The 26,338-nt window shown below is 44.1% G+C and overlaps 1 protein-coding gene across 1 annotated transcript in view; it reads left to right on the top strand.

The window, feature by feature from the left end:
• LOC130111127 (frizzled-3-like) overlaps positions 1 to 26,090 on the top strand; it is an 89,118-nt gene extending 63,028 nt beyond the window's left edge. The window contains exons 3-11 of the mRNA XM_056278175.1: positions 10,635 to 10,831; positions 16,239 to 16,541; positions 17,145 to 17,307; positions 17,862 to 18,161; positions 18,442 to 18,693; positions 22,283 to 22,431; positions 24,268 to 24,379; positions 25,548 to 25,711; positions 25,880 to 26,090. Of these exons, the coding sequence (XP_056134150.1) occupies positions 10,635 to 10,831; positions 16,239 to 16,541; positions 17,145 to 17,307; positions 17,862 to 18,161; positions 18,442 to 18,693; positions 22,283 to 22,431; positions 24,268 to 24,379; positions 25,548 to 25,711; positions 25,880 to 26,090 (1,851 nt within the window). The remainder of the gene's footprint in view (positions 1 to 10,634; positions 10,832 to 16,238; positions 16,542 to 17,144; positions 17,308 to 17,861; positions 18,162 to 18,441; positions 18,694 to 22,282; positions 22,432 to 24,267; positions 24,380 to 25,547; positions 25,712 to 25,879) is intronic.
• The last annotated feature ends 248 nt before the right edge of the window (positions 26,091 to 26,338 follow it).

Below are 26,338 nucleotides of genomic sequence, written 5' to 3'. Positions count from 1 at the left end.
TTAGAATTAGGGTTAGGTTAAGGTTAGGGTAAGAGTTAGGGTTAGGCATGTAGTTTGCATGGTTAAGGTTGGGGTTAAGGGCTAGGAAATGGATGTAGTCAATGAGGGGTCCTCATAAGGATAGTGAAACGAGTGTGTGTTTGTGTGTGTGTGTGTGTGTGTGTGTGTGTATGTGAGAGAGAGAGAGAGAGAGAGAGAAAAGTGATTCTCAATGTGCACACAACACCATGATAACATACCAGTGACAAAATGTAAGACTGTTTCAGCTCTCTCCTCCCACTTAATAAAAATAATGATAGTCACTATGATTAATGTGCATTAAAAATAATAACATGTTACTACAGCATAGCTGTAGCAGGCAAAATTGAACTTCTGACATTCACCATCCAGACATCCCTAAGTAGAAAGCATAATCATTAAGAGGTGTGCCTTTTTACGATGAGGACTCTCTTAAATGTGCAGTTATGTGGCACAACACAATGCAGAAAGAGAAAGAGCATTTGACTCTAATTCATGAGAAATTATTCTAATTTCCTCAATGTGATGCTGAGTATGGGCTTTTAACAAAGGCCCTTACCAAAATTTAGAGTATGTACCCTTAAAAACTTATAATAATTTGTACAATCAGTGCAGCTCTTCTTGTGTTGCTTGGTCCATTCTGTCTGTTCTGTGAAAAGGTTCAACCCTGTTACATACCCCGAGTTGATTGCTCTCCCATCCATTCACCATTCAGCGGACACATAGCTCACTTTTCTTTTTTCTTTTTGGCTGGACCAGACCTGACCAGCAGGTCATCCCTACAAACGCAAATGTCGCTGAGTAACTGACTGACTGGTCATGTTTGACACGATTGGGCCGCTGGATCAGGTGACCAATTACGTCACTGAATTTACAGGATTGGTCAGCTGAACGCCGAGATGCACGAGGGAGAGTGCAGTTAAAGCGCCGCAAATAACAACCACTCTGTCTGAACACTCACTGGCCAATTCATCGAAGGATTGCACGACTTTTGCGGTCGCTAAACCTGCACAAGTAAGACAAAAAGAAACCGTATAATTCTCAAAGCACCCGCAAAGGGTGAAATGCACCCCTAACTGCGCTGTCAAGCAAACAGCGTCTCGGTGCTCCGGTGCTATTTGCACGTATTTACATAAGGTAATATGCATACTGTAACATGCACAGATAAATAGACTCGCTAGCCCCTGACTGAAGGGTCCAACCCGTTTACATTTGGCTACAATACATTTGGCACAAAATTGGTCCCTTTCTATGCAAATGAACCACATTGCAAAACACCAACGCTAATAGCCACACACAGAGTGACAATTATTTGCGTCTTCAGAGAGTTGGTGGTAACTGATGGCCAGACTTTCCAGTGATCATGGCAGCCGGGATTGTAGCCAGGCGAAGGCATCATCATGACATGCCTGCTCGTGAGCAGATATTTTGAAGGAGAATATCACTTTGATTTAACTGAGACCAAAATCATTTGTGGTTCCAGGTTGTCAGGTCTAACTATTCTTGCTATAACTTGATGGCATCAAGGATGACATTGAATCTCCCTACTGTGTTCTTAGCACAAAGCCACCATTTATACTTTGCTACATGGATAATTCCAATGAGAGATGTCTGTGAATGTTATCATTCATCCAGGTCATGGTTATCCAAAGGAGCTGAATCAAGTGCAACTGGACTTGATTCCTTGCCTCCTTTGGATTTCAATGAGAGGCAAAACAAGGGCAAATTGCACTCAGCTGCAAAATTTATGGACATCTTTGCGCTGTAATATCGTTAGTGCAATATATTTGTTGACTCGGACCTTGAGATGGGGCGGATAGCGGTTGCAAGTGATATGCAATTCATGGTGCTATCAGCAGCTGCAATCAACTCTTTGTGAATTCTTCTGTCAATACAGAGTGAGTCTTAGAAAAACAAGAGACATCCGCAGATAGAAACAGATGAAAGAGGAGGGGGGAATTAACAGATAATTAGAATAGGTGTATCCATTCTGAGGAAGCCTCTTGGATGAGAGGCGAAACGTCTTCACGGATATATACCAAGTCCAGTTGCACTTGATTCAACTCCTTTGGATAACCATGACCTGGATGAATGAGAACATTCACAGACATAGAATAGGTGTACTTACTATTAAATTAAGTTGTCATTCAAATCAAACATTTTTTTTTACTCGAACATAGCTTAACTATATCACGTGATATGCTACTTCAGTACACTTTAACAACAAATATTACTGGGACAACTGAAGAAAAGTGCAGATGAACATTTAATATCCAGGAATTCACACTACCCGTGACTATCCCTGTAACAAATTGGCCACAATTTTGAACATTGACTATACACAGTCCAGCCATATACTAGGTTTTGATCTACCAACCTACTCAGCTGTGAGATTTGGCCTACAACCAAAGCTGAATGCTTGAACACAGATACATACACACACTCACACAGACACACACAGAGTCTGGCTTGCATATAATTTCTGTACATGACACAATTTCAATTTGTGAATTATTGAACATGTGTAGTGGAAAGATTGAACCAGAGAGAAGAGAGATTCTAAACTGTGTCAGGGCACTCATGCACCACTGCACCCATTTGCTGGTGGGACATTTTTGCAACGCACAGATCTGGAACACACCAATTGAGAACGATCAAAACACACTCTCAAGAACAAACCCCCCACCCTGCTTCACACAGTCTAACTTACAGATGAACAGTTATTGCACACACAGTGTGTAGACGCGCGGCTTGTGCAGTGGACAGTAACTGCCGTTTTATTTTGTTACACACATGCATACCTCACACACACTGGAGTGTGGTGGATGGTCAAGCTAAGTGGTTTATTTCACTGCTCACATCTCCATCCACAGGCCGTCACGCTATGGTTTTGCTCTCATCTCTCTGTTACCCCATGTGAAAAAGCTTTCACCAGTTGTGTCGCTTAACTGTAGTGAAGAAACTAAATCACACACCCTTGAATACAACCTATCGTTGTCCACACATCGGTGAGCAGAGTTTGGAAGAGCACATTTCGATGGTCCCCTTCTATACAATTCACATAATGTTAGGAGCACAAAACGTGTGGCAATTTACAAATCTTATAAGTGTGTTCATAAACGTGACAGTGAGCTGCCAAGCCAAGAATTAAATGTAAGATACTTTTGGTAGAACTCCATTTGATGGTAAATGGATGGCCTGGCGGCCTGTCCAGGGTGTCTCCCCGCCTGCCGCTCAATGACTGCTGGGATAGGCTCCAGTATTCCGCGACCCTGAGAGCAGGATAAGCGGTTTGGACAATGGAGATATATATAATGGCGAATTAGGGGGCAGCCTGGGAACCACCACAGCCGGGACGCGAACCCGTATCTTCTGCACCGCGGGCAACAACGTTAACCAGTCGACTAAAGGTTCCGTTTTTTCCCGAAACCGTCAATGGTGTTGTAAGTGCTCAACTAATGAGGAGCGGAATATCAACACGGATACAGGAAAAAAAAAAGTTTTAATGCATTGCAGTGTTGATATATATATATATATATATATATATTTATATACAGTGCATCCAGAAAGTATTCCCACCCCTTCACTTTCCCCACATTTTATGTTACAGCCTTATTCCAAAATGGATTAAATTCCTTTTTTTTCTCATCAATCTACACACAATACCCCATAATGACAAAGCAAAAAGGGTTTTGTAGAAATTTTTGCAAATTTATTAAAAATAAAAAACTGAAATATTGCATGTACATAAGTATTCACACCCTTTACTCAGTACTTGGTTGAGGCACCCTTAGCAGCGATTACAGCCTCAAGTCTTCTTGGGTATGAAGCTACAAGCTTGGCACACCTGTATCTGGGGTATTTCTCCCATTCTTCTCTGCAGATCCTCTCGAGCTCTGTAAGGTTGGATGGGGAGCGTCGCTGCACAGCTATTTTCAGGTCTTTCTAGAGATGTTCAATGGGGTTCAAGTCTGGGCTCTGGCTGGGCCACTCAAGGACATTCACAGACTTGTCCCGAAGCCACTCCTTCATTGTCTTGGCTGTGTGCTTAGGGTCGTTGTCATGTTGAAAGGTAAACCTTCGCCCCAGTCTGAGGTCCTGAGCACTCTGGAGCAGGTTTTCATCAAGGATCTCTCTGTACTTTACTCCATTCATCTTTCCCTCGACCCTGACTAGTTTCCCAGTTCCTGCTGCTGAAAAACATCCCCACAGCATGATGCTGCCACCACCATGCTTCACTGTAGGGACGGTATTAGCAAGGTGATGAGAGGTGCCTGGTTTCCTCCAGACGTGACGTTTGGCATTCATGCCAAAGAGTTCAGTCTTGGTTTCATCAGACCAGATAATCTTGTTTCTCATGGTCTGAGAGTCCTTTAGGTGCTTTCTGGCAAACTCCAAGCGGGCTGTCATGTGCCTTTTACTGAGCAGAGGCTTCCGTCTGGCCACTCTACCATAAAGGCCTGATTGGTTGAGTGCTGCAGAGATGGTTGTCCTTCTGGAAGGTTCTCCCATCTCCACAGAGGAACGCTGGAGCTCTGTCAGAGCGACCATCGGGTTATTGGTCACCTCCCTGACCAAGGCCCTTCTCCCCCGATTGCTCAGTTTGGCTGGGCGGCCAGCTCTAGGAAGAGTCCTGGTGGATCCAAACTTCTTCCATTTACGAATGATGGAGACCACTGTGCTCTTCGGGACCTTCAAAGCTGTAGAAATCTTTTTGTACCCTTCCCCAGATCTGTGCCTCGATACAATCCTGTCTCGGAGGTCCACAGACAATTCCTTTGACTTCATGGCTTAGTTTCTGCTCTGACATGCACTGTCAACAGTGGGACCTTATATAGACAGGTGTGTGCCTTTCCATATCATGTCCTATCAATTGAATTTACTACGGGTGGACTCCAATTAAGATGTAGAAACATCTCAAGGATGATCAATGGAAACAGGATGAACCTGAGCTCAATTTTGAGTGTCATAGCAAAGGGTGTGAATACTTATGTACGTGCAATATTTCAGCTTTTTATGTTTAATAAATTTGCAAAAATTTCTACAAAACCTTTTTCACTTTGTCAATATGGGGTATTGTGTGTAGATTGATGAGAAAAAAAAGGAATTTAATCAATTTTGGAATAAGGCTGTAACATAACAAAATGTGGGGAAAGTGAAGGGGTGTGAATACTTTCCGGATGCACTGTGTGTGTGTGTGTGTGTATATATATATGTGTGTGTGTGTGTGTGTGTGTGTGTGTGTGTGTGTGTGTGTATAAACATCGATAAGCAGTTTTTTTAACTTTTGGATAAGTGCTTTACCCCGGACCATCAACTGGGGAAGATATTCAAAAGATATAGCAACACCATCAAAATCAGTTACAGCTGCATGCCTAACATTCAACAAATAATATCGTCCCACAATTCAAGGATCATGAACAAATTAATGACACCTTCATCACAATCGGACTCCTCCAACTGCAACTGCCGTGTAAACGACTCATGCCCCCTCGAAAGAAAATGCCAGACGAAAGGAGTTACCTACCAAGCTACGGTGACGAGAAAGGACAACAGCAAAATAGAGACATGCGTCGGTCTGACAGAGGGAACATTCAAAAAGAGGTTTAATGCACATGTGTAGCTTTAGAAACCACCGTTTAAAGAATGTAACATCTTTAAGCCGTTATATTTGGTCATTGGCGGACAGAAACATTAATTATTCAACCACCTGGAAAATCCTCTCAAAGAACAAAGCATATTCAACCAGTAGTAAAATGTGCAATATGTCTAACTGAAAAATATTTCATCGTTTGCAAACCAGAAATGTCCACGTTGAATAACAGGAATGAATTGGCCAGCAGTTGCAGACATCGATATAAGCACCTATTTTGTAATTATAAATAAATCAGACAACGGGTTGTCTGATTTATTTATACGGTTAGCGATCACGTTTTTAAATTTTGAATGTCGCATCTTTCCCTTCCCCGTTGGACGTTGTGCACGTGATGTGCATGACGAGACAGTAAATGGTATGTTCTTTCCTGTGTAGCTTTACTGACTGTTGATGATTGCTCATGGCATGAAACAGCAGGCTTGTACTGTGTCAGAGAATTTACTTGACTAGTGCATTATTTTGCTCTTTATTTGTTGAGCACTTTCCCTACCGTTGAGTGTTTCTTTCAACAAAGTTATCTTCGCTCCTCATCTTTTTGAGCACTTTTGAAACCGACGTGGAACAAGTAAATTTCGGCTACTCGACAAAGAACATACCAGTACCGACGCAGAGAGACTACCTGAAGTGCCTTATTTCAAAAACCGAGAAGTTCATAAGAGCGGTAAGATGGAGAACTTTTTTCGTTCTAGATCCGGACGATAAATCAATTGACAAGCAAAACTATGGATTCAAATCTACAAAATCACCGCCGTCCATCCCCGAATTGAAACTTTTTGAAGATGGCATGCTCGAAAGGATTAAAAACATCAAATTTAAACCACCAATTAAAACATTCCAGAAGAAATTGCACAATGATTCAAAAAAGATAAAAGAAGAGGATATGCTCCTCATTGCCGCCGACAAAACTACTAATTTATACAAATTAAAACGCGAGCAATATGGCGAGCTCCAAGAAAATAACGTCACAAAATCATACAAGATCGCCGAAAGAGAAGTAATGATGAAAGACACAAAAAAAAACAGCGTTGGACCTAAAATTAGACAACCGCAATGATGTCACTGTCCGGAACCAAACCTTTATCAGCCTGAAGGACCACAAACCGAACTTTTTAACAAGCCAACATGTAGATTGATCACACCCCACCCTCGCCCCCGAACCGGAAGTCGAAAAGATAAGTTAAAAAAAATCATGGAAAACTTGAACGATCAAATCTTGAAAAAAGTCCCCGTAAACCAATGGAGAAACACGGACCAAGTATTAGAATGGTTTAAGAACATGGATGACAAGAAGAACTGCACATTTATATCTTTAAATTTATAGCTTTATTGATGTCCAGCTGGTGATTGCTTATGGCATGAAACAGGCTTGTACTTTCCCATAAAGAATTTACTTGACTCACTGGATTATTTTGCTCCTTATTTGTTGAGCACTTTCCCTACTGTTGAGTGTTTCTTTTAACAACGAGATGTATGTAGGGGTTTTCCAGCTGCAACGGCCAGTCAATGTTGATAAACATCATTCCAACCGATGAAAAAATTTGTTCTGTCATGGAATTGAGATTTGCTTAAACATATTAGCACTCTAAGCAGGTGAGCCCCAATAAAAACAGCCCAGGAAATCATGTTGTGGTCCTAATCCAGAAGTTGAAAAATTATTCAGAATTTCAAATTTAATAGGAAGTGTTATTTTACAAAGAAAGTTAGTCTTTCTAGCCTGGATGTTTTTCATCCATCTCTCTAGAATCTTTATTTCAACCACTGTTTTAAACATTATGATGGATTGAGGTTCCCTATTCTTTTACACAACTAAAGATAAATAAACTAAAGATAGATTCATGTCATGTCATGCATTTCCACTGTTAATTCTTCAGTATAGTCAGTATAGCAGAAACGAAAGGCTTAAAAATTAAACCAGTCAAAATTTTGTATTTGGTTTACTTTGAGATGGGCAGCAAGGAGAGAACATGTACGGCATAGAAGATAAGTCGCTGAAAATGGCACACTAGGACTGATGTGTGAAGAATTTAACTAGTTCAGCCAGAAAGTTTGTGCATATGGCAGAGTACAAAGCCACTTCTTTCAAAATGTATGCACTTGCCCATATAAACATGCCAAATCACACTTTCATAGGAAGTGTATTTATATGTCACTGTATTTAGTTTTACCACTGCTGTGTAAAGCAGTCCTCTAAACTGTCTTTATGGATGCTCAATAATCCAGGTAAGGAAATCACAGAAAGTTGAATCAGTTCATCTGGACACGTTTATTGAGATTCACTTTTCTGTGAGTCCACTAAAGTGTTTTCATGAAAATCTGAATAAAAGATTGAAATGTACAAAACTAAGAAATATCAAATTCTTCAGGTTGTTTTTATTGGGGGGGGGGGTCAAATATTTTTTCATAGTTTTTCCATAAAGCACTCCAGATGTGTTCAAAATGCTGTTTGTAATGCCCCTCCAAAGATGAGGGCCAACGCCAGAACTCAAACCAGGTTTCTCATAATGCCCCCTCATGTCTAAACCAGTCCAAGACAAGCCCCTGTGTATGGGTAAGAAGCCTCTGAGTTGGGCATCAGTCTCTCTCTCCCTCTCTCTCCTTTTCTGTCTCCCTCTTGCTTTCCTTCTCTTAACGCTGCCTTTTCTCTACCGCTCCCTTTTCACTTTCTTACTCTCTCCTCTCACTTATCCATCTCAGTCTCTGATCTCTCCGACCAGCAGGCCTGCGTGTCCTCACTCACCTTCTGCATGGCAGATAACAGCTCCAGACTAACAGCTACCATGTAGGAAGGAAGCTTCAGCCTTGCAGTTAGACGCACATTTTTTCTAACATGAAAAATTATTTTGAATTTCTTGCCTGAAAACAAATGTAATGATTAAAACCTTATTTGATATAATACATCCTCTGTCTACCTCTCCCTTTTTCAAAATACAATACATATAGTAGTATGGATAAATGATGCGAAAAATATTTTCCAAGAAACTCAGTAGTAATAGTAGTATTGCAGTTGGTGGTTTGGCAACCTAAGGCCAGTCGCTATTACAGACTGATCTATGACTTTTGTTGTACTTCGTTATTCATTGGGAGTGACAAAGAAGGACAGAATTAGGAACGAGTATATTAGAGGGACAGCTCAGGTTGGACGGTTTGGAGACGAAGCAAGAGAGGCAAGATTGAGATGGTTTGGACATGTGTGGAGGAGAGATGCTGGGTATATTGGCAGAAGAATGCTGAATATGGAGCTGCCAGGTAAGAGGAAAAGAGGAAGGCCAAAGAGGAGGTTTATGGATGTGGTGAGGGAGGACATGCAAGCGGCTGGTGCGACAGAGGAAGATGTAGAGGACAGGAAGAAATGGAAACAGATGATCTGCTGTGGCGACCCCTAATGGGAGCAGCCAAAAGTAGGAGTAGTAGTAGTTGTACTTTGTTATCCGTGTCATCTTTCCTGTTCATTTGAGTACGCCATCTAATATAGCAGAAATTACATAAAAATCATCTTAGGTTTGTGTTAGCCCACACTGTGTGGAGTCTTGACACTTTGTAGATTACGTAAGCACCTTGTGTAGGTAACATTAAGCTCTCAGAATATTTGTATGTCACTCTTGCAGACAGTGCACGGGTATTAATGATTGCCTGTGGCGACTAATGGTGTTTGAAAGGTTATCTTATTGATCAGTTATGTAACCCCCTGCACAACCAGGCAGCTTTGAAAAGTCCTGCACTTGTCATGTACTATGAAGAAAATTTATTTTTTTAAATACCTTTGACTCAAGCTAGGTTGACTTACAAATGCCCCCTTTTATACTGACTTACATTAACAGCTTGGGGCTGCAGATTACTAGTCTTCCAGCTCGCCAGGTTCAAAGCAGCAGTTGGCATTTAAATACTTTGCTCTAAGAAACACACTCAGATGTTCAGGGAGGGGTTAATAGTATTTATTTCCACTGCCCTATATTTTCTCACAAGGACTGGAGTTTTAACAGGCATCTCTTAGATAACAACCCTATCTCAACAGTCTTTAGACTACTATTACAGAAAAGGCAACTTGAAACTAAGCGTTCCTGTGCAGTTAGCCCAACCGTTTGCTTATCGAGTATATAAACGTGGAACTGGCTCAACCTTGAGAGGTGTGTCTTTAACTGTATCCCACTTCAAAGAGATGCCTGAGCAATATGATTGCTGCTATACATATTTCATAAGCATCTAAATATTGATAGGATACTGAGAAGAAGTAGCAGCCGGGGACTTCAGTGTGCACACTCAGGCTGCCCCCCCCCCCCCGCCTCTCTCTCTCTCTTCTCTGTCCATCTCTCTCTCCTCTTTCTCTTTCTCCCTCTCTTGCCTCTTTGATGGCTATTTCAGGTCGAATATGAGCCTCTACATATGTGCCACTTGTGTCAGTTAGCTTGCTGTTTGTGTGTGTGTGTGTGTGTGTGTGTGTGTGTGTGTGTGTGTGTGTGTGTGTGTGTGTGTGTGTGGTTATGAATGAGCAAGAGCATGTGTCTCATCATGCACTCATATTTCCACATGCATGACAGCTTTAATAATGACCTTGTCAAGCCAGTTCTAGTGATTCCAAATATTTCATGTGAAATTAGAAGTGTGTGTGTGTGTGTTTGAAAGAGTTGAGAGACTGTTGCATGTGTAAGATAAACTATATCACTGTCACTCACCAAACTCCTCTCCCCCTCTCTTCCCTGTATTCCACACTTTATTCCTTTTCTTCCATTTCCCTCCTTACACTTAACCCCTTAATTTTCCATTCCATTCTCTCCACTTATTTGCTTCGTCACTTCCTCTTGCCTCTTTTTCTGTTCCTCTCTCTTTCTGGATCTCCATTCCTTCCTCTCCCATTTTCCTCCTGTTTCTCAATGTCTCCATTCCTGCCTTCTTCACTTCAAAGCATTTCATCTCCATGGTTCAGCACAAGTTAACAATGCTCTCTGTCTGTCTTCCTCCTCAGCCATTCCATCCCATGGTAAACCTGGCATGCAGCACAGAGCTGAGGATGTTTCTGTGTGCTCTGTATGCACCGGTGTGCACCGAGTATGGCCGTGTTTCCATGCCATGCAGAGCCCTCTGCCACCGTGCCAAGGACGACTGTCATAAACTAATGGAGATGTTTGGAGTTGCCTGGCCAGATGAGATGGAGTGCAGCAGGTCAGCATTTATGTATGGGGGTGTGAATGCATCAAAGTAGTGAGTTGTTTATGTTAAGTCACTTGAATACAAGACAAACATGTAGCTCACATCTCCACTTTGAGGCTGTTTGAGAGTTTGACATAAATCAAACATACCTCGAGTATTTCAAATGTTTTGAATATAGTTTTCACCCAGACCTGAACCTGTAGCTTAAACATGTGTTTTGCACATGTTCCTCAAAACTGTTATTTTTCCCAACCTTCCTGTGTGGAGTCACACCAACCATGTTTCTAACGAAAACCTAGATGAGATGGGAGATTGACGAAAAAAGAGACAAGATGCTTATCTTTTCTTTTTTTTTTCTTCAATCTCCCGTCTCACTCTTTCTATCTTCCTTCTGATCTTCAGCTCTATCTTTCTCAAGAGGAGTGGTTTTCAATTCAATCTTCAGGGACCCAGAGAAGGCACTGCAGGTTTTCTGTTCTGCCAAGTAATAATTAAATTTATCTGTTTTTCCAGGTGTATGAAACTACATGCTACATATGTGTACCATCTTACAGTATAGTATTAGTATGTGAGTAAAAAAGTAGGTGGGCTTTTCGGACATACTACATCGTTATAGACCCACACCGTCTCCTTTCAGCTCTCTGCGGGTTGATGTCAGCACACTGCGTATAAACTTGTACTGGTGTAGTGACTGGCATCTTTTCTTAAAACAAAAATAACCATTGTTTTCAATTACTTTATGCTTAGCCTGGCAAAAGGTAATACTTACATTTAAATGGTTCCATTGTTTTGCTGCTTGTGTTTGAAATGCTATTGTAATGCATTGTGAGATACTCATGCCAATGTAGTGTCCAGTGTTTGTACGTATATCCTGATATTTCTCTGGATGTGGTATTATATCCTGGAGTTTTGCATACTATTTGATGCATACTATGGTTTTGGACATCCTAAAAACACTATGCCTTACACCAAAATACAAAATACTTCACTACATCAAAATATTATTTTTGTGTGCTAGATAGTATGCTAGTATGCGATTTCATTGGCAGCTGGACTACCCAACATCTGACACAAGTGGCTGGAATACCAGACACAATAGGTGAATGCAATTAACTACGAAGCAGAATGGAAAACCAGCAGTACTGGTGATCACCAAGAACTGGTCTGAGAACTACTGCTCTAAAAGCCTGACTGAATGTCCTCAGTAACTTTGAGTTGTCAGATTAAATTATATCTGTGAATATGATCTAATTTAAGCCAGGTATACACTAGGAGACTTTTTAAAGCTCTTTTAATGACTGACTTTTGCAGATTAAATGTCTTTTTTAATGACTGACTTTTGCAGATTACAGTCGTAGACAAGCACACTTGTTGCAAATTTAATCATTGAGGTGCAAACACTTGCCGACAAGCTCAGACTTGTCTACATTCCACTTGTAAAAAATCAATCATGCTTGATATTATCGTGACATTTCCAGTTGGATGAATGTTTGATCAGGAGACCAGAGATTTGTTTCTTAAACCCTCACACACTATAAGATAATGTGTGCTAACTGTCCATGGTGACCTGCCATATTTTGTGCAGACTGTCGCAGACGCTCCATGATCTTGAAAATCAGTAGTTGTGGCCAAATTGGGATTATAATTGGCCTTGAAATTACACCAGCAGAATTACAGCACCTCGCCCAGAAAAGGGAAATCGGGGCCCTCTCCTGGAGCCAGACCAGGGAAGGGAGCTTGCTGGCAAGCATCTGGTGGCCGGGCCGTGATCCATGGGGCCCAGTCGGGCCCAGCTCGAAAAAAAAACATGGACCCACCACCTTGTGCACCCACCACACACAGGGATGAGCATTGGGGTAGGGTGCAATGCAGGCCGGGCAGCAGGCAAAGGCGGGGACCAGGGCGTGCCGACTTCAGGCATCGCAGCTTGGTCCTCGGGACGTGGAATGTCACCTCTATAGCAGGGAAGGAGCCTGAGCTGGTGCGGGAGGTGGAGCAGTACCAACTAGATATAGTTGGCCTCACCTCCACACGTGGCATGGGCTCTGGTACCAAACTCCTGGAGAGGGGCTGGACTCATTACTTTTCCGGAGTTGGCCAAGGTGACAGGCACCGGGCAAGTGTTGGGATACTCATAAGTCCCCGGTTGAGCACCGCCATGTTGGAGTTCTCCCCGGGTAATGAGAGGGTTGCCTCTATACGATTGCGAGTCGCTGGGGGTAAGGCTCTCGCTGTTGTGTGTACTTATGCACCGAATAGCAGTTTGGAGTAATCGGCCTTCTTGGAGTCTCTGGGTGGTGTCCTGGATAGGGCTCCACCTCGGGACTCTATAGTTCTGCTGGGGGACTTCAGTGCTAACGTGGGCAACAATGGAAAAACCTGGAGGGGCGTGATCGGGAGGTACAGCCTCCCCAGTTTTTTTTTTTTATATAAATTTATTTCTGATTTTCCCCTTTTTCTCACGATTTAGTGGCCAATCAATCCCTATTTTAGTTCAAACATCTACCCTCATACTGTATGCGTTCGCCAACTGCATCTCTTCAGCCGGCAGTCTCGAAGGAGATGCCTCGCCACTTTCGTGACAAGGTGAATCCAGGCCGAACCACTGCTTTTTCCAACACAGACGCATTCATGTGACGAACACAAGCTGACTCCACTCCCCTCCCGAAGACAGCGTTGCCAATTATTGCTGCTTCGTTGAGTCCAGCCATAGTCAGATTTCACAAGACCGGGGCGTGAACCCCGGTCCCCAGTGGGAAACTGCATCAACACAAAGCCAATGCTTAGACCGCTGGCCTCCCCAATTAGAACCCGAGCAGTGCCTTGTTATTGGACTTCTGTGTGAGTCATGGATTGGCCATAACAAACACCATGTTCGAACATAAGGTAGTTCAAAAGTGTACTTGGTACCAGAACACCTTAGGCTGAAGATCAATGACAGGCTCTGTGGTCGTATCATCAGATCTGTGGCCGTATGTTTTGGACACTCGGCTGAAGACAGGAGCAGAGCTTTCAACTGATCACCTGGTGGTGAGTTGGATCAGATGGTGGGGAAGGCTGCTGGACAGACCTGGCAAACCCAAACATGTAGTGAGGGTGAACTGGGAATGTCTGGCAGAGGCCCCTGTCTGTGAGGTCTTCAACTCCCACCTCCGGAAGAAGTTCTCATGTATCCCAAGAGAGGCTGGGGACATGGAGTCTGAGTGGGCCATGTTCAAAGCTTCCTCTCCTGCCTGCTGATGTTGCAGGCAGGAGCTGTGGTCATAAGGTCATCGGTGCCTGTCGAGGCGGCAACCTAAGAACACGCTGGTGGACACCGGTGGTGAGGGAAGCCATCAAGCTGAAGAAGGAGGCCTTTCAGGCTTGGTTGGCCCAGGGGACTCCTGAAGCAGCAGACAGGTACCGGGAGGCCAGAAGGGGTGCGGCTTCAGCAATCATGGAAGCAAAAACTCGGGTGTTGGAGCAGTTCGGCGAGGCTGTGGAAGAAGACTTTCAGTTGGCCTCAAGGAAGTTCTGGCAAATCATCCGGTGACTCAGGAAGAGGAAGCAGGGCTTGATTCAGGCTGTGTTCTGCCAGAGAGGGGAACTGTTGACCCGGACTAGGGATGTTGTCGAGCAGTGGAAAGAACACTTTGAGGAGCTCCTGAACCCAACTAAAACGTCCTCAGTGGATGAGGTAGAGCCGAAGATTCAGGGGAAGCCCCACCCATATCCCTGGCAGAGGTCTCTGAGGTAGTTAAAAAGCTCCTCGGTGGCAAGGCACCAGGTGTGGATGAGATTCGCCCTGAGATACTGAAGGCTCTGGACATTGTTGGGCTGTCTTGGTTGACACGCGTCTTCAGAGTTGCATGGAGGTCGGGGACAGTACCTGTGGAGTGGCAGACTGGGGTGGTGGTTCCCATATTTAAAAGGGTGACTGGAGGGTGTTCTGCAATTATTGGGGCATCACATTGCTCAAGCCTCCTTGGGAAAGTCTACTCTAGGGTGTTGGAAAGGAGGCTCCGACCGACTGTTAAATCTCAGATCCAGGATGCGGATTCCATCCTGGCTGTGGAACAACGGACCAACTCTTTAACCTTGTGGAAGTGCTGAGGGGGACATGGGAGTTTGATCAGCCAGTCTACATGTGTTTTGTGGACTTGGACAAGGCTTACAATCATGTACCCCGGGGCACTCTGTGGGGGGTACTGCAGGAGTATGGGGTACCGGGGCACTTGCCACATGCCATCCGGTCCTTGTATAACCAAAGTGAGAGCTGTGTCCGCATTCTTGGCGCAAAGTCAAACACATTTTTGGTGGGCGTTGGACTCCGCCAAGGTTGTCCCTTGTCTCTGATTCTGTTTGTGATATTCATGGACAGGATCTCAAGGCGCAGCCAAGGTGAGCGAGCAGTGTGTCCATTTTGGGAACCCCAAAATTGCATCTCTGTTCTTCGCAGATGATGTGGTTTTGTTGGCTTCATCAGAACGCGACCTCCAGCGCGCACTGGGGCAGCTTGCAGCTGAGTGTGAAGTGGCCGGGATGAGAGTCAGCACCTCCAAGTCTGAGGCCATGGTTCCCTACCGAAAAATGGTGGATTGCTCCCTCCGGGTTGGGGATGAGTTGTTGCCTCAGGTGAAGGAGTTCAAGTATCTCGGGGTCTTGTTCACGAGTGAGGGTAGGATGGAGCGGGAGATTGACAGGCAGATTGGTACAGCATCAGCCGTAATGCGGGCATTGTACTGGACTGTTGTGGTGAATAGGGAGCTGAGCTGGAAGGCAAAGCTCCCAACTTACCAGTCAATCTTAATTCCAACCCTCACCTATGGTCATGAGCTTTGGGTAGTGACCGAAAGGGTGAGATCGCAGATACAAATGGCTGAAACGAGTTTCCTCCGTAGGGTGTCTGGGCTCAGCCTTAGAGATAGGGTGAGGAGCTCGGACATCTGGAGGGAGTTCGGAGTAGAGCCGCTGCTCCTTCACGTCGAAAGGAGCCAGTTGAGGTGGTTCGGGCATCTGATAAGGATGCCTCCTGGCTGCCTTCCTTTGGAGGTTTTCTGGGCATGGCCAACTGGGAGGAGACCCTGGGGTAGACCCAGAACTGGCTGGAGGGACTACATGTCCATTCTGGCCTGGGAATGCCTTGGGATCCCCCAGGAGGAGCTGGAGGGCGTTGCTGGGGAGAGGGGCGTGTGGAGTGCCCTACTTAGCTTGCTGCCACTGCAACCCTACCCCGGAGAAGCGGCTGAAGATGAATGAATGAATTGGCCTTTAAATTATCTAGTGTTCTTGGCTTTAAGAGATTCTCTCTCTTTCTCTCTCGCACAATCTCTCTCTCTGTCTCTCTCTCTCTGTCTCTCTCTCTCTGTCTCTCTCTCTCTCTCTCTCTCTCTCTCTCTCTCTCTCTCTCTCTCTCTCTCTCTCTCTCTCTCTCTCTCAGGTTTCCAGATTGTGATGAGGCCTACCCTCGTCTAGAGGACCTCATAACTGCCTCCGACCCCACTGACCAGTCGTCTTTGACCGTCCAGAGAGATTATGGCTTTTGGTGCCCCAGAGAGCTCAAGGTCGACCCTGAGCTGGGCTACATTTTCCTGGGTAGAAGAGACTGCTCTGCTCCCTGCCCTTCAATGTTCTTCAGCCCACAGGAACTGAATTTTGCACGCTACTTCATCGGAGTCGTCTCTATCGTCTGTCTGTCTGCCACGCTGTTCACCTTCCTGACATTCCTTATTGATGTCACCAGGTTTGCATGAAAGAATGTTGTCTGTTTTTGGATAAATCAGAGCCCCTGTGTTTTTGTATCCATATTGATTTGCTGACAGTGATTATGGACATTTCAACCAGCAGTTCTGGAATTGATTTAAAACATTTTTTGAAGTGTGCATAACAAAACAACAGTTAGATGGAGAGTGCATCCGGGTAGCGTAGCGGTATGTTCCGTTGCCTACCAACACAGGGATCGCTGGTTTGAATCCCCTCTGGCTTGGTCGTGGGTGTTTCCTGGCTGCATTAGCGCCTCCTCTGGTCGGTCGGGGCGCCTGTTCAGGGGGGAGAGGGAACTGGGAGGGGGAATAGCATTATTCTCCCACGCGCTACGTCCCCCTGGCAAAACTCCTCACTGTCAGGTGAAAAAATGCGGCTGGCGAGTCCACGTACCGGAGGAGGCATGTGGTAGTCTGCAGCCCTCGGCAGAGGGGGTAGAGCAGCGACCGGGACAGCTCAGAAAATAGGGTAATTGGCTGGCCAAGTACAATTGGGGAGAAAAGGGGAGAAAAGATAGGGAGAGAGTAAAAACAGGAAAACAGCAGATGACAATTTTCTTTTTGTTGTTTGTCATTTACACCAGATTTCGCTACCCAGAGCGGCCAATCATCTTTTATGCTGTGTGTTACGTCATGGTATCACTAGTATTCTTCTTGGGATTCGTATTGGAGAACAGGGTAGCATGTAACTCTGCCAGTTCTGCCCACTTCCGAGCCTCAACAATAACACAAGGCTCTCACAACAAGGTAAGGTTTGCATTGCCTTTCCATCAAGGATAGCTGCACTACATCTTGAAGATTTACTCTTTTTTTTAAGTCTGTTTGATTTATGTTGATGTTGGACATCTTGAAGTCCACTCATAAAACATTTGCCTCATTGTTTTGATGTTTGAGATGTTAGAAGCAGAGCCAACATGCAATGTTATGAACAGCCACTGGGTTTAAAAACCATAACAGAATAATAGATGGAAAACCCATTGTTCAAAGTCAAAAGACAAGTTTAACTCCAGTGTTGGCAAGTATTACAAATGTAAGCAAACATTTGACATTTTCAAAATGTAATTAAAACTCTTCTTTTAGCTTTCATCTAATACCACCATTACATGAAAAAGTGTGACACTCGTTTGTTTGAATAACAAGAGCTTTAATCCAATAAATTGTTATAGATTCAAAAACAGTTGTGTGACATTAGATGACGGCATACTTTGATTATGGCTTGTATACAAGAAGGGTGAATATTTCAGTAGTGAGATTAATTCATCCAAGACAATACTTATACCTTTACTCGCTTTGTCTGCCAGGCTTGTACTCTGTTCTTCATGGTCCTCTATTTCTTCACCATGGCCGGCAGTGTCTGGTGGGTCATCTTGACCATCACTTGGTTCCTGGCTGCTGTACCAAAGTGGGGCAGTGAAGCCATTGAGAAGAAAGCCCTCCTCTTCCATGCCTGTGCCTGGGGGCTCCCAGGGGCCCTGACTATCACTCTTTTGGCCCTGAATAAGATCGAAGGCGATGGGATCAGTGGAGTGTGCTTCATAGGGCTGTATGATATAGATGCCCTGAGGTGGTTCATCCTGGCACCACTCTGCCTCAATGTGGCCGTGAGTACACTAAAAATGGACGAATAAGGGGATGGATGGATGGATGGATGGATGGATGGATGGATGGATGAATAAGTATATGAGTGGGTAGGTGGATAGCTTGAATTCAGTCAGTATTTCTTCTCTGTTTATGTCTGTTTGTTTACCAACTAGTCAGGCACATTAAAAAAAAACAAAAAAACACTTAATAGGGAGCATTATCTCCAATTGTCTTATTAATCTGTTCATGACTCTCTACCTTCCTCTCATTCCTTCACTCTTTTGCTCTGTCCATCCTCAGGTTGGCATCTCTCTGCTGTTAGTGGGCATCGTGGCTCTTAACCGGGTGCGCATGGAGATCCCCCTGGAGAAGGAGAACCAGAACAAACTTGTTAAGTTCATGATCCGAATTGGCGTGTTCTCAGTACTTTACCTGGTCCCCTTGCTCACTGTGATCGGATGTTACATGTATGAACACACCTACCGAAGTGTATGGGAGACCACCTGGGTCAAGGAGAACTGCAGGCGCTACCATATCCCCTGCCCATACCAGGTAGTTCAAATGAGTGCGAGTGTGATACGTGTCTCATACCAGAAAGGGAGAAGACCCTAATTGTGCTGGCTGAAACCTTTATCTAGCGAAACCTAGCTCCCCTGTGAGAGAGGATGAATAAGGAACATTACTGGCATGCCTAAAAGACCATTACATCACCAAAGATGAGTGTAATGGCACGTCTATGTGTGTGTAGCTCATTAAAGCGCTACAATATTTATCTGTGTAAAGAGCTACAAAATGTATCTGTGTGTGTGTGTAGCTCGTTAAAGAGCTACACACACATAGATAAATATTTAAACACATTTAAACAAGTTAAGGGAAGTGGCATTACAGCACAATGTTCTAAAATTGGAATACTGTCATGCAATGAAATAGCGCAGCATGCATGAACATTAACAGTGCTAATACTAGTAGCAGTACTCAAATTAAATTTTATTGTCATTAACACATATGCAGGCACATATGTAAATGAAAGGACTGCGGCCTCACCAATACGGCATGTAGGGACATACATGGCATAAAATACAGATAAAAACACAAGAATATGAACATACTATGTACAAACTTACATTGAGTGAGGAAGTATACATCAGGTATTTGTAATAGAGCAGTGCAAATGGCATTGTAAACGTATGGCAGTAGTGCAAAAAGAAAGTCATTAAATTGCAGACACGACGGGGAGAAGGGGGCAGAGGGATCAGAGTGTGAATGTTGGTAGGTGAGCAAACGGAGGGGAGTGTGGATGTGTGTGTGTGTGTGTGGGGGGCTCAGCTTGAAGGGGGGGTGGGGGGATGTAGGTGAGTGAGTAGAGTTCAGCGGGTAGCCAGGTTCAGATGGGTAACAGCTTAGAGGTAGAAGCTTTTTCTGAGCCTGGTAGTATGAGCAGTAGTAGAGAGCAGGGGGGAGAACAGGCCGTGGTTGGGGTGAGTGGGATCTCTGCTAATGCTGAGACCTCTGCATAGGCAGTGTTTATGATAAATGTCTTTTATGGCTGGGAGCTGAGCACCGGTAATATGCTGGGCTGCCTTGATGACCCACGGCAGGGCTTTCTGGTCAGCTGATGTGCAGTTACCTTACCACACTGAGCTGCAGTGCAATGGTGCAGTGGTAGAAGTTGGAGAGTATTTTGGGAGATGGGTGGCTGCTCCTCAGCCTCTCCAGGAAATTGTTGGGCCTTATTCACAAGGAAGTGGTAATTTGATGTCCAGGAGAGGTCCTCGTTGATTTGGACTCCAAGAAATTTAAAGCTGGAGACACATTCCACTGCTACCCTGTTGATATATATGGGGGAGTGGCTGCAGCCTTTGGACTTCCTGAAGTCCACGATCAGCTCCTTTGTCCTCTGCACATTGAGGACGAGATTTTTGGAGGCACACCATAATGTGAGGTTCATGATCTCATCCCTGTAGGCCGTCTCGTCATTGTTAGTGATTCAGCCTACAACTGTGGTTTCGTATGCAAACTTTATTATTGAGTTTGAGTGGTGAATTGGCAGGCAGTTGTGGGAAAAGAGGGAGTAGAGGAAGGGGCTCAGAACACAGCCTCTACCCTGAGGGTGGAAGAGGTGTGAACACCCTGAGGTGTAAACACAAGTTTCCTAACCTGACAGACTGAAGACTGTTGGTCTGGAAGTCCAGGATCCAGTTACATAAGAATTGGTTAAGGCCAACGGAGAGGAGTTGGTGATTAGCTTGTAATTGATGATGGTGTTAAAGGCAGAGCTCTTGCAGAGATGAATTATTAAATGTTCTCACACCCACCATCTAATTCACCTGTGTCTGTACAGTAATGACAATTAAAATGCACAAAAAGAACAAGTGCATAAGCACAACATTTCTAAATATTTATTTCATATATTAGTAAATTCTATTTAGCAAATAATGATATGGTGGATTGATAGATGTTAAGACAGCCATTTTGACTTTGCAGTGACTCACCACCAACCGGGCTGTTTTGTTTACAAAATTGATAAATGACCAAGCTCTTACCTAACAGATGTACTTTCGTTGACGTTTTTAAAGGAATATGATTATTGGAACTAATATGGGCATTTATGATACATGTTCAAATTCTTCAAACATCACACACTTTATCTTCCTCTTGGGCTGTTCATCAAAACCTTTTTTTCCCCCTCAAATAGCTCCTCTACACCCACTTAAAGACAAGCTAAGATTCAACTCTGCTGAAGTTGACTTAAGTTTAATTATTATGGAGAGAAGCAGTAAATTGCAGTTAGGAAAAAAGGTGCATCACAAGTAAATTTAAACCATAGAAAATAAAGTGTTCCAAAGCATTACTCAGACAGCAGTTGCTAGGAAAAGAAAACAACCTCTATTTTAAATTCAATTATGCAATAAAAATTGGCTTGACCAATCATACAATGCCTTCATCAAAAGGAAAATTCATATGACAATCAGTGTGCATATGTGAGATACAGGCACCTGTTTGTGTGGGTCATGTACGTATATTTGTACGGGTCATGTCAGATGTCAGTGCTTGTGAAAGAGGGAGCAGAACACAGTATGAGCAGAAGAAAGTTACTTCAATTAATACAGTTCTCAAAACCAACTCTACACATGACTAGTATGTTTCTCTTCATCTCCAGTGGTTAACTCAAACTGTCTGTAGTCTCTGTCACTGTCTCCTCATTCTGTCCATCTTCTCTTTCTCTTCCTCTGTCTCTCCTTCCCTCTTTCGCTCTCTGTCTCTGTCCCTCAGTGCTTGTCCATTCATGCTTGGGTGGCTTTATTCTATGAGGTCTTTGTAGTAGGTATGAGGACGAGGGAAGGGGTGGGGTGTGGGGTGTTGGTGTTGGTGTTGGTGGTGCTTCATGCAGACAGGCACTAAATTAATAACCAGACAGGTGTGCGCAGGGCACACACAAGCTCATTCAAACATTCTGTCATGCACACACATTCACATGTACGTCTTCCCTCACATGCATATGAAAAGGTGATGGAAGGGTTCCAACATGTAAAACGTAGGTTGTAAGAATATGTTTTTGTACTTCACAAAAGGTTTGTGCAGGTTACTGTATGCTCTATGATATTGTGATGATTCTTGGGCAGTGTTTAATACAGTCTAATTGTTATTATGATAGAAATAGTGTAAGCTAAGCTATTCTATGGCTGACCATAAGGATAAGGTAGCTGGGAGTGCTTTTGTCCTGTGTGTGTGGTTTTCATCATGATAAGAGACCCCTTCACTGTCCCATTGTAGCTCTGAAATTTCAATATTGCTTTGTGTTATTTGAGTGTCTGTCCTAAAGGTGTGTGTGTGTGTGTGTGTGTGTGTGTGTTTGATTGCACCATTTCTGGATCATTGTACAGTTTGCTGGATCCAATCTCAAAATGTCTGTAGTAGTTACAGACGTTATGTGTCCACATGAGGAACTGGTAGATTGCTTGTTGTGTTGTTTTCATGTCTTTATTTATCTTATCTGCCCCTTTAACACAATTGATTCACCAACTTTGTCCAATTACTTGTCGATCTGGTCTGGTAGATTATCCAGTTACTGGCTGTATTCCTACTCAGCTGACATCAAGTAATTATTGTGGTTAATATTTACGGCATCTATGTCCCTTAGGTTGACCAGACCAGCCAGCCTGCCTTAACTGTGTTCCTGATTAAATACCTGATGATGTTGGTGGTGGGGATTCCCTCTGTCTTCTGGGTCAGCAGCAAGAAGACCTGCTTTGAATGGGCCAGCTTCCTGCATGGGCGCAGACGCAAAGAGTAAGAACAGAGATTTTAAGTTTTAGTTCAGCTCCGTAGTTTAGGCGACAGGCATGGGCACAAGTCCATGAATACTGGGATGGCATCCAGTACTTCACCTGTGCCCACATCCATAGGGTTAGTGGTTGTGTCAGGAAGGGCCTCCGATGTAAAATTTTGCCAAATCAGTATGCGAATTGACAAGACCATACCGGATCGGTTGAGGCTCCATACTGGATCGATCAAGACCCAGGTTAACAATGGCCACCATTGCTGCTGTGCCCTTACAGGGTACTGATGGAAATTGTAAAATCCGCTGTGGTGGCCCCTGAGAAACAGGGAACAAGCCGACAGAAGACCAAGAAGTTCAGCCCCGTTGTTGCTTTCGACTGTTTGATTTTGACCAGTCAAATTGACTATATGATAGAAGTGGCACAGAAATGCTGTCTAAAATGCCTCGACAACCCATGATATTGTGAGTAAAAACAATATTTAGCTGTGACATTTTTTATAACATGACTCCCACATCCCGGAAAATCTGGAAATTTATAATTTTCCAGACGTAGAAAACACCTGGAAAATGATCAAATTCATCCAATGTTCTGGAAATATTCTTGAGGTTATGGAAAATTGCAAATTAGGTTATAACATTGTATTTTCACCTGCGGAATTGGCATTTTTTTTGTCCATATTTTTAGCGGCTGATTATACATCAGTGCTTGAGGTTTTGGGCATATGTTCAGTGACCAATTAAAAGTGACATAGTCAGATTAGAGACTGCTGAAGCTTCCACTGATAGTTAATACTGAATAATATGACCTTCCATGAGCAACTGCTGTCATGCACATCCAAGCAATAGTCATGGAAAATGTCCATGAAAAGTCATGGAAAAGTATTTCTTAAGGAGTGGACACCCTGTATAAACTTCATATTGATAGTTGGAATTGAATCTAAACAAACTCAAAATGATGTCTTACATAATATAGGATATGTTGCATGAAACTATATACACTTGTCATGAAAAGAAATAAAATCTGATGAAAGTCAACACATGTGAAAATATATAGTAATGCAGAAATGTGTGTCTGAATGTTTGGTTCTATGCCTGCATTGTACAGAGTTTAGTCATCCAAGCTAACAAGCTTATTGAAAGTTAAAAAAAATTGCTTCTTTATTGGTAATGTCCTCTTGTTTGAAATGTAGAGGACATGAAATAAATCTGATGTGTTTTTTTTAACATATCCGTTAATAGTTCTGAACAGATGTTAATGCAATATATGAGCATGTCTATTGAAAGCTAACCAATCTCTTTTTAACAGCAAGCCCACATAAACACACACAAGCATGCATGTGCAAGCAGACAGAAACACCATCCCTCTCTCTCTCTCTCTCACACACACACACACACACACACACACAATATTTCTGTTTCCATGGTGACATGGTTATTTTCTGCACCTGTGTCCTCCCACCCTCAATAACAGATTATTAACACTCTCCTCCTTCCCCTCATCCTCTCCTCCTCCTCTCTACCCCTTCTCTGCCTCTCGCTCACCTCTCCGCCTTCCCTCTCTCCTTGCCCACCACCTCCTTGTGGTCTTCCTCTCTGCATTTCTCCCAACCCTCCATAATGCCTTTCTCCCTCTCTCTCCCCACTCCCCCTCTCTCCTCCCTCTTTCTCTCTCCCTCCCATCCCTCTGTGCCTGTCCCACTTGACATGTCTCCCCTGTCCCCCCCACCCTCCCCTTGCAACCCTACCCTCTCTTTGCCCCTCTCTGATTTGCCTCCCATCCCCTGTGGATCGCCCCTCTCCTCTGTTGTCTATCCTTGTCCCCCTGCCTCGTCCTTCCATAGTAGTGGAGTGAATGAGTCTCGCCAGGTGCTCCAGGAACAGCCAGATTTTGCCCAGTCTCTTCTCCGAGACCCTCACACTCCCATCATCAGGAAGTCCAGAGGAACATCCACACAGGTAAGCCTTTAACACATGGATATTGTATAGCAGTAGTACTACTATAGTGCTAGTAGCACTATTGTAAAACTACTACTATAGTGCTAGTAGCACTAGCAGCAGCAGCAGTAGCACTGTCTGAAGCAGAAATACTAGCTATAGTATTAGTAGTGACAACAAGGATTCAATCGTAATTTAAATAGTAGGTATACAAGTAGTAGAACTACAGTAAAATAAGAACCTGGAGCGGGGGGGGGGCTGGAGCACTGGAGTGACTTGAAAACGAGAAGATTTTGAGAGATTTTGATCTGAGCGAGACAAGTAAAAGGTTGTTTTCTCAGGAATATGATTGAGAAGTATAAGAAAATTGCCTAAAACTCAATTTGGCGTTAAGCAGAACTTGGTTATAGGTGTCCAGATATCGTAGCAATATATTCCGTTGCCTACCAACACATGGATTGCCAGTTTGAAACCCCGTGTTGTCTCCGGCTTGGTCGGACATCACTACAGACACAATTGGCCATCTCTGCGGGTGGGAAGCCGGATGTAGGTATGTGTTCCGGTCGCTGCACTAGCGCCTCCTCTGGTCGGTCAGGGTGCCTGTTCAGGAGGGAGGGGGAACTGGAGGGAATAGCGTGATCCTCCCACATGCTAGATCCCCCTGCCGAAACTCCTAACTGTCAGGTGAAAAGATGCCGCTGGCGACTCCACATGTATCGGAGGAGGCATGTGGCAGCCCTCCCCGGATCGGCAGAAGGGTTGGCAGCGACCGGGATGGCTCGGAAGAGTGGGGTAATTAGCCAGATACAATTGGGGAGAAAAAAGGGGGGGGCAGATCTTGGTTATGTAAAGGAAGTAGTATGTGGGTGCATTTTCTTTTCCTCTGGGTTGGAGAAGCAGCAATAGACCTATAGCAAAACTTCAGTAGTTCAAACCTCTTTGGGAATGAAAAGTTGTAGCCTTGGGAACATGTAAAATTTTGACACAACTGAAAAGCAGTGACCAAATTAAGCTCCACTGCGTATTCGTAGAGCCTGGCTTTATAACTGATCATTAATACTTATTAGTTTGTAGGAAATGCAGCGTACTCAGACAGAGACAGAATATTAAAGCAAGTAGGATATATGCATATATGGTATGTGTGTCAATAGATGGTTATGTCTGTCTCACAGTAAATGTCTCCCTCCAGGGAACCTCCACCCATGCCTCCTCCACTCACCTGGCCACTCTTGATGATGTTGATGAGCCGGTAAGAGCCCACCATGGTGCCCCTGCATCTACCAGGAGTAAAGCCAGCAGTGTCCACAGCAAAGCCAGTTATCACGGTAGTCTACACCGCTCCCGCGATGGAAGGTAGGACAGGAAATCCATCCCTTTCTGTCGACGTACTCATCAGGCTGCATGTCTCCAAACATGTTTAAATTAGGTTGGGTGATGGCTTTAAGAGACTCATGTAATCGCCTTCTTTTCTTCCCTCTGCTTCTTTGTTCTTTCACTCTTGTAATTTTCCTCCTCTCCCAGGCACTCTACTGGTGGTGACCGTGGTACTGAGGAGCGCAGTTTCCATGGCAGCATGCCCCACCTCGACCATCCGCTGTCTACTTATCAGCTGGACAGCCAATCAAAGCATGGCAGCCAGCGAGACATGTCCCAGACTCCCCCTACCCTCATCACCCATGGCACCACAGCTGATGACAGCCAGGTTGCAGGGGATGATGGTGCCAGTGCATGAGACATAAACAGGAAGTTCAAAATAAGTTGTCAACACTGTTAACAGGATGTTGTTGCCTTTATAGGAACCTATTGTTGGTTGACAGGTGTGTTCCTCTAAGAACACAGTGAGAGCAGATGCAGGCTTTTCAAACCTGTATGCGTCATGTGTCTGTGGTGCTGGTCTCAAATGATCTCAGATTTCCTCCTGAACAGTTGTTAGCAACATTGCTAAATCACCCACAGGTCAATAGGTTAACTGATTGCAAG

This window comes from Lampris incognitus, chromosome 4 (genome assembly GCF_029633865.1).
Source record: "Lampris incognitus isolate fLamInc1 chromosome 4, fLamInc1.hap2, whole genome shotgun sequence".
In the NCBI taxonomy this organism is placed as follows: Eukaryota; Metazoa; Chordata; class Actinopteri; order Lampriformes; family Lampridae; genus Lampris; species Lampris incognitus.
The sequence above is the reverse complement of the archived record's forward strand: the minus strand, read 5'-3'. Positions and strand labels throughout refer to the sequence as shown.